The 9,256-nt window shown below is 32.7% G+C and overlaps 1 protein-coding gene across 3 annotated transcripts; it reads right to left on the bottom strand.

The window, feature by feature from the left end:
* On the bottom strand, nt 1-7,425 carry TED3 (Pex2/Pex12 N-terminal domain-containing protein / zinc finger (C3HC4-type RING finger) family protein). 3 transcript variants are annotated; one of them, XM_090307672.1, is made up of 9 exons: nt 7,019-7,425; nt 6,695-6,808; nt 6,443-6,596; nt 6,041-6,177; nt 5,845-5,945; nt 5,106-5,223; nt 4,097-4,263; nt 3,370-3,470; nt 1-38 (listed from the first exon to the last, which is right to left on the bottom strand). In XM_090307672.1, exons 1-9 carry the CDS (start codon nt 7,175-7,177, stop codon nt 16-18), a joined length of 1,074 nt encoding a protein of 357 aa, XP_090163798.1. In that variant the 5' UTR covers nt 7,178-7,425; the 3' UTR covers nt 1-15. The 3 variants fall into 3 exon arrangements, with proteins under 3 accessions (XP_090163798.1, XP_038878191.1, XP_038878190.1); XM_039022263.2 differs by lacking the exon at nt 1-38 and adding an exon at nt 3,033-3,081; XM_039022262.2 differs by lacking the exon at nt 1-38 and having other exon boundaries at nt 3,117-3,470.
* Between the last annotated feature and the right edge of the window lie 1,831 nt (nt 7,426-9,256).

Here is a 9,256-nt window from a genome sequence, read left to right as displayed (position 1 = left end):
GGGACAAAAGGCCTGCTACGCGAAAATGGAACTCCTTGCTGCAAAAGGTTACTGTTAATAGCGCCCGCTAAATGCACCACTAAAACCTTTAGCTACGTAACAACAGCGACATTTACAATGACGCGCTTTTACACATTGCTAATACCTTTAGTGACATTTTTTGGCTTTCAGCAACGTTTTTTGTGTGCCACTAGAACTAACTTTTCTTGTATTGATAATACTTGTATTGTAATTTTTAAGTAAACAAAAAAATTAGGATGAAAATGAAGCCAAACATCAAAAGGAAGAAGGTGGAAGAAAACATGCGAAATTACATCAATGAATTAATCACCTTAAGTAATTTGGTTTGCCTTGATTTTTCTTTATATAGGCACTTTTTGGTAGTTTTTTTTTTCAAATTTTCATATAACTTTGCAATTTGTTTGATGGAATCATATATATATTGATATATTTTTATTTTTATATGTATGAATACGTGAATGGATGGATTAACTCTATAACCACTTCCACCCAAACAAACGTTTCATGTTGACATCAGTTGCACCTATTAAATTTAAAAGACACGTTTGAACATTCACGTCCTATTGACAAAATACAAAATAGCTTAAACGATATGTATATTCAAACAGTTGCATCTTATAAACAAATGACAAAATAGTCAATTATCAATAATGTAGGAACAAAAAAGGAAAAATTCTTCCTTCCTAGCTTCTTTTATATATATATACATATATATAGTATAGATTCATCACATTCTATGATGTTCACCCATTATCGATTTATGCACCAATATTAATCCCAATGTTTTCTTTCTTCTTCTTCTTCTTCTTTCTTTTTCCTTTTTTTTTTTTTTTTTTCATTGATTGGTATCACGAATGAGGGATTCTTAATTGAATTTAATGAATAGATTTCCCTTTCTTGATGCAACCTTTTTATACATTTTTATTTAAATCAAACTAACAAATTTCTCTTCTTTGATGCACTCCTTTTATGCAGGAGTCTTTTCTTTTAGGGATTTAAAAGTGTGAAACCCTACCATGGATATGGGTACTTTTGTCACAATAAAATTAAAATATCCAATTAAAAAATATATTTATTGGTCCTTAAAATTTGAATCTTATTTTATTTTAATCCCTAAACTTTCAAAAGTGTTTATTTTAAACACCATTCACGGCCTATTTTCATTCTCTTCCCCGCCCGAGAAGGTGGATCAAAGAAAGGTAGTTTGCTTCTCTCCTGGATGGATGGCGAGTTATATAATGGTCGGCCTTCCTACCAAGATGCCTCCTTGGTCGAAGTGCCCCTTTACTAGAACTAGTAAGGGCACAGGAAGCAAAAAAACTTGCGTGAAGGACGTTTTCTTCTCCGCCTTCTCCTCTCAAAAGACCAAGGGAGAGACAGCATCCTTTTCCTTCGGTAGGCTGGTCAAACAAAAACAAGGCGCAATGGGCTCTCCCTCCTCTCCAACTTTTAAAAAAATGTTTATTTTATTTAGCATCTGCCGTTAGGATTCCATTAACTTTTTAAACGAAGGTTGAGATGACTTTTATTTATTTTTCAGCTATAAATCTTTTATGTCAAAAAAAAAAAGAGTATATTTTTCATATATTTTTAACTATCAATGATTTAGGTTCTATTGTTTTTAATGTCAACAAAAAAAAAATGCTATAAGCCCTATTGGTTTTTTTTTTTTTCAATTGAAATCTCCAAGCAAATCAAAAGAAAATAGAGTAGAATAAAAATATAGTAGAACTGGCATATTAGTGTAGAAGTTTGGTAAAGATCTATCCGTTTTTCATGTAAAAGGTTTTTTCTCAATCATTAATATTTTTATTTTCTATGTATTCTTCTCCACTCTATGTTATGAGAATTTTTAAATCCAAGAATAAAATATCTCATGACAAGATAAAATAAACAAAGAAAATGCAAATAAATGCAACCCATATAGAAAATAAAACTCTAAAAGATTGCAAATAAATATTATCTCAATGAATCACATAACTAAAAAAAAAATGAAGGGATTAAGAGGCACAAAGAAAAGTACCTCAATGAACACTAAAATTTGGAAGACAAAGTGAATGACTAAAATCTAAAAAGCAAAGTGACGGTTACATTCTTCATAAAAAACCAATTTACCCTCTAATTCGAATTCAAGATCCTAGATCTTTTAGGGTGAACTTATTTTCCATCCTAGTCAATAAATATAGACCACATCAACCTTATGTTAAAAAGTTAATAAAATCCTAACGGGGGACCAAAATAAGCCTTTTTTAAAAATTCAGAGACTAAAATAAACAATTTTTTAAAAGTTCATGGATTAAATAAACATTTTTTAAAACTTAGAGATCAAAATAAAATATGATTCAAAGTTCATTGACCAAAATAAGATTTAAACCTATATATATTATAAAATAAAGGGACCTTTTTAAATATAAAAAATATTTAAAAGTATTTACATTTTATAGCAAAAAGTACAAAACACTTTTGAAACTTTTTGCTATAAAACATAAATATTTTTGAAAATTTTCTATTTATAAAAATTTCTCTAAAATAAATAGCACGTTCAACTATTTTTCGAGTTTACTATATAAATTTAGTTATAAATTAGCAACCAAATCTTATTAAACTTATTTTAAAGAGAAAAATGTTCCTTTATTAATTTAAATTTAACATTTTTTAAAGATTTTTTCCAAAAATATCTATCAACATCAACATTTCACCGATATATCTATCAACATTTTCTCAATATATCTAAAAGTCATAAAAGTAAATTATCACAAAAGAGCAAAAAAATAAAAATAAAAAAAATAGGGGACTCTTCCACGAGAAAGTGATGGTCTAATCCCTGAGCAAAAGTTTAAACAAGCGTGGAAAGTGCAATACTATCATTATTACAGTCTATGAAAGTTCAATCACTGTCCCCACTATTTCAAACATCATCAATCCAGTCTTATCAATTTCTTGATGATTACACTCGTTTCAACATATATATATATATAAATTAAAGGCCACAGAAACTTTCCAGGGTAAAATTTTGCAGGGTAAAGAAAGAAGCATATTATTTCCTCTTTGTAACTTCTTCTGCAGGGTAATTTAATCACAAAGTAATCAGTGAGTACCTAAACTACAGATGTACTAAGGAAACTAAAAAAGAATGAGCCTACTAGGCTACTGCACAATACAAAGATATGCTTTTCCAGGGAATTTGATTCTCTGTTAGCATGTGATGATGCTTCAAGCAAAAAATAAATAAAAATTTAATGCAACATTGAAGCAATTTTTCTTTTTCTTATTAATATCACTATACTTGGAATTGTATTTGCTCCCTCTGCCTAGGGCGCAATCACCGTTTAAGATTTGTAGTAGTACCTTCAACATGCCGCTGCATCGCCACCACAGGCTCGCTGCATCTGGAACATCTAAATGATTGAGCTGCCATGCATCGCGTCCGGAGGCAATAATAACAGTATCTGGCAAAGAGAAAAAAAACATAAAATAGACGTTACTAATACTTTCTCCCTCTCATCCCTAATTTACACAATTATACTGACATGAAATCCAGCTAGCTATCTTTGTGACTTGTGAGTACTTCTACGAGTGTTGATCGACAGTTACATCAGAATCTTAAATCTTCTATTCTTCTTTTGAATTTCAATTTGTGGACTTTGAGAAGCTTGGATTGTCAAACACGTGGGTAAATCAAAATCATTGGAGAAAGATACTGATTCTGAATTAGGCTTGTTTGTCGTACCTCTATTTTAAACATATAATTGTATGCTCCTACTTGATTTTGGATTTTTTATTTTACAATGGAACTTTGCGTTAGACATTGAATTATTTAAATTCTGTTTATGTGGTTAGCATACAACTACAGCAACCAACATTCTTATGTTTACAAAATTTACTTTATTACCCTAGTGAAGAGAAAATTTTGAGTATTTGATTGAAAACTGTAATATGTATGTCCTTCCAGTATCCTACGTCTTTGGAATAAACACATCTAATTCTGTCATTTCGCTTGTGCCTCTTTATATGACAAATAGACGAATAGATGTTTTTTGGTTTAAAAATAGAATGGTTCATAAAAGCGCCTGACCTGTGTTGACAAGGCAGAGCCAGAAATGGAATTGTAGGACTTGCCAAACAAATTGGACAAGCACTGTCATCCTCGGCTGAGCTTGTGGACTTCTCCTTAGAAAATGGACGAAGAAAGTTTCTTATAGAGGAAGAATTTAGAAGAGGAAGTAGCAACAGCAACATCTCCTGTCATCAGCACAAAAAGTTAAAACACTTCAGGACAAATGCTCCCTACTATGGATAATAATTTTATATTGGATAAATTGCAATTGGCAGAATTTTTAGGATAATCCCAAGTGTATAACAACATTTTAAAAAAATTGTAAAGTCTATCGACGATAGACTTTTATCGCTAGCAGTATGGTCTATCCCTAATAGACTCCTACCAACGATATGGTCCTATCATTGCTGGACGATCTAAATTTTTTCATGTTTGTAATTTTTTTTTTTACATTATGCTATATCTACTAATACTTTGGACTTGATTACTATATTTACAATTGTCCCTTTTATAATTAGCTAGCATTGGGCAAAGAAAATTGAAACCCTTCTTCCCACATTCACGCATGCATGCATAAACTAGACAACATTTTTTATTTTTTTTGGTAAAATGAACTACTTGAAACTAAGAGTACGTTTAAATTCTATCTAGATGATACTGTTTGTCAGTCAAACATACAGTTCTTCCATGCTAGACTTAAAACAGGACACTATCAGATAATATGTATCACGCCAGAATTGAAATAGAATTCTACTTCTAGAGAAAATAGAAGAGGCTGAGCTAATCATCGTATGGTTAAGAATAATAATACATTCCAAGAAATAAAATACATTGCTGAAAATTTCAAATGAGGAAAGAAGTGTGACATTTATTTATTCTTTTTTAATACAACAATTACGGGGTGGGGGATTGATTGAACCTCCGGAGGTCGGAGTGCATGCCAATATCAAGAAGTGTGACAATTAGTTCTAAGCCAAAATGATTTCTGATGCTTCTGCAACCAACTATAATGGAGAGAAAAACTTACCGAGAATTCATTCCAGACTAACTGGCGATTCATATACTCAAAGCTTACAGCCCTGTTCATATTAGGACTCCCATAAACAAGCCTGGCTCTGAGAACCCTTTCCACAAGATTTCTATACCTGCACCACACCTAAAAATAAGATGTTGCAGGACGAGTTGACCAAGAAGGTAAATTACTCCTTATCAATTATCATAGACAAACCACCACTTTATATCTGAGTCCCACAACACAAATACTTGAACGATTTAATACAACTGAGTGACAAGCATATGAGAAAACCAACATCAACGAAAGCTTCAGCAATATGATTGCAGAAATATTTGAACTGTCTCAACAACTGTTGTAGATAGAGTGAAAAGTAAAGCAGCCAAATGTATCCACAAAATGCTAATTCAGACTTGAACAAAATGACTCAATGGTCCCGATTCTATCCCAGAGAAATTGAAAAGAAGCCCAACATGTCCTTTGACTGATAAATAAATGAAGCATTCTCTCTCTAGTCCCAACTGACAGAAACTTGTATATTATTAACGGAAAAATAATTTCCTTTTTTCAATGCAAAGCAGAACGTAATAAATGAAGAGAAGTGACTTGGCCCTGATAAGTATGTTTTTTTTACTTGGGCAGAACCCTTTCAAAATGCCTTGTTAGCAATAATTCCACACAAATAATTACTTCAAGCTGTTGGAGTGGAAGTGTCCATTGAAAAGTTCAACTTATCAGATGAAAAAAAACCTACCTTCCTGTGTAAAGAAATATGAGCAAGTTGCCAAAGGCAGCAGCTTTGTATATTCCTTCAATGCGCTGTATCAAAAGCCATGCTCGCCTAGCCAATGATCTCTGAACAAAATACAGGGTTACATTCGACAAACATCCACAGCAAAACTAAAAGGTTGTCCACGTGGTAGGGGTGGTGAGTTTTTGAAGACCAGTACCTGCTCTGAATCTCCCCATCTACGGAAAGCAGAAAATGATTGTAATCGAGTCCAAATGTATTGGCCGCCCACAGAAGCCACGCAATACCAAATCTTTTGAGCAACTGTGAGGCCAGGTCCTTCTAGACCAGTTCTAACTGTATTGCAAAAGAAGTCCAGAGCCAGGAGAAGATCAAGTAGTTTAGCAAAAATTGATTGATGTTTTGATGAAAGGATCTAGTAGCTGACTACCATATTTCTATGAAGTTTTAATAACAGCATTTCAATGGTTGCTTGAATTATAATTCTAAGAACTTCAAACTGAATTTACAATTATTTATCTTAAAATGTCAAGTTTGGATAAATCTGATAACAATCGGTTAAAAAAAAGCAACTAATCAGGAGCTGTTTAGACCACCTTACCTTTTCCTGGAATCTCCATTGCACGTTCATCTCGATACCGCAAATTCATGAGCGCAATTCCTGGTGTCGGCTTATCTACCCAAATTGAAAAGCGCCAAATAAGGAACTCCAGAAAAGCATCAAGCTCTGCTTCATATTGAAACAACATTCCTGGCTAATCCATCAAAGTAGAAGAAAATACTGAATGACGCCTAAATAACTTTATAATCCAAGTATTTACATTTCGAAGTCAGAATAACGAGCAACAAATACCTTCATCAAAGCAAAAACCTTAACTAGCTGTTCTTTCAACATGGCCGACATTTCAATATCTAGCCGTGCTGCATCCACTTGATTAACTTTCGATATCGAAATAGGAATTGGCAACTACAGAATACACATGGAGAAAACAAAGCTCAGATATATAGAAAGGAATTTCCCAACCATATCTCAGAAGTGATCATCGGTAAAGCTATTAATTATGAAAAAAGCTCAAATATATACAAAGAAATGAATGGATACGAGACATACACCAGAGAGTGGAGAGAGATAAAATTAGGTTAAGGGCGAGAGAGAGAAATAGAGAGATGAAGGTACCAGGTGAGAGTGGGCGAGAGACTTCCAGCGAGGAAGTAGTCGCTGAGAAGCAAGAGTCCATGCATCTTCAGGAGGTGGTGGAAGATTGGAGTTGCTGGTGGAAGACGGGGAAGCAGAAGAGGAGCTAGAGGAAGCTGCTGCTAGGGCTTCTAAGACCATGACAAATTGATGGGTTACAGAAGAAGAAGAAGAAGAAGCTCCGTTATGTTCGGCAATGGCAGAAGAGGAACTGTAGAAGAAAAAGAAGAGTGATTGACGAAGAGCGAGGCCAAACGCGGAGCAACCGCTACCTCATCAATCAGCTCCGTTTGGGTCTGTGTGCCCTTTTCTTTTTGGGCAACAGAAATTGGATCTTCTGCCCCAACACCGTCCAATTTTTGTATCGCTTACCCATATTTTTTTTTTGGAAAAAAATGAAATTTCCTCCGCTTTTTTAAAGCCAGATTTTTTTTTTTTTACACTTTCTTGATATCAAATTCAAATAAAATTACTAAAATGAAATTGCATATATACAAAATCCATTTCGCTCTCGCTCCCTCTTTCTTTTCGTATTTACAGATCACTCTTCTCTCTACTTTCTCATAACTTCACTTTACAACACAAATTAAAATTGGCCCTGTATTGATCTTACCGGAGTTGTTTATGTGGACTCGTCGTGCCAAAGAAACTGTGATCGTATTGGAGAAAAAGAACATGCGAAAGAAGAGAAGAAAAAGAAGAAGATGGGAAGAAGAAGAGAAAAAAGAAGAAGAAAAAATACTAGGAACTCAGTAGCATCGGAGAAGAAAAAATATATCAAGAAAATAGGACATTCGTAACTTCACGCGGTCATGGCATCAACATAACGTCAATTTACCATTTTCTCATATACAGAAAATTGCATATATAAAAAATTGTTCTCGTTCTCGTTCTCTCTTCCTTTTCTCATTCACAGATCACTCTTATCTCTCACTCTCTCATAACTTCACTTTACAATACAAATTGAAGTTGGTCGTACCACAATTACGTATGTGGACTTGTTGTGGCAAAGAAACTGTGGTCTATAGGAGAAAAAGAAGAACATGCGAAAAAGGAGAAAAAAAAAAGAAAAAGATGCGAAAAAGAAGGGAAAAATGATGAAGAAGAAATACTAGGAACTCAATAGCATTGGAGAAGAAGAAAAAAATAATATCAAGAAAAGGACATTCATAACTTCACGTGCTCATGACATCAGCCAGAGGTCAATTTATCATTTTCTTAATTACTTTCCAAAATTAAATAAATCTCGCAAATTTTTTTTTCCCCTAATTTAACAAATAAGAAAGTGGCCAACTCTTTTTTAGGTAATTCTTAATTCAGTTTTTTTAATGTAAATTTAATAATGATTTTTTAAAAATTTACGATTTTATCTTTAGCATTCTAAAAGGGACCAGTTGCAGCCTTATTAAAAAAAATTATTAAAATTAGGCTATAACCTCAATTATATGCATTTTCCAAAAATGGAAAAATACATAAGTCTAGCCCAATTTTACTAATGAAATAATTAGTCAAAGTTAAAAATACACCTACGATTGAAAATCTCTTCATGCCTAACTTCCTTCCTTTGTCATCACAAAACATTAAGGTTTGCTGCAACTGATTCCTTCTTATTCAATGGAATCTTCTTCGATTTCTTCTTAATTCTGCTACAATTTGTTCTTCACTTTGCTTTGATTTCTTCCTCTTTCAATTTTCTTGTTTAGAGTTATTGTTTTTGCTTCAAGTTGCAAAGAAGAATGAGGTGAGAATTTTCGATTTTTAAATTTATACCTGAAACTTCATTCTTCTCATTTCCTACATGTATTTAAATTTGTTTTTGAGATCCTTAATGATTCTTTGATTGCATTAGCTAGAAATTAAATTAAGTTAAGATATATGTTTTTCCTAAAATAGTTCACATGCATTGTCTTGATTTAATTATTTTTCCTCCATTTATAGTTTTTTTACTGGTAATTGAGCTAAGTTAAGATAGATGTGTATTGAGTTGGAATGAAGTTTGATGTAATTATACCATGCCAATGTCTTTTTCTCCTTACTATTTTTAGTTCACAAACTAATGAGATTAAAAAGATAAAAATAAAATAAAATGGATATTGAACCATTGATTTTAATGCGAATGATATTTTAGATGCCCTAATTTATTGTATTTTTTCTCTATAATTCTCAACATTGTAAACATTATATATTTATATGTTTGTCTCACTGGAGTATTGTTGGGAA

This window comes from Benincasa hispida, chromosome 1 (assembly GCF_027475165.1).
Source record: "Benincasa hispida cultivar pf3 chromosome 1, pf3_genome.v1.1, whole genome shotgun sequence".
In the NCBI taxonomy this organism is placed as follows: Eukaryota; Viridiplantae; Streptophyta; class Magnoliopsida; order Cucurbitales; family Cucurbitaceae; genus Benincasa; species Benincasa hispida.
This window is presented reverse-complemented; position numbering and strand designations above follow the sequence as displayed.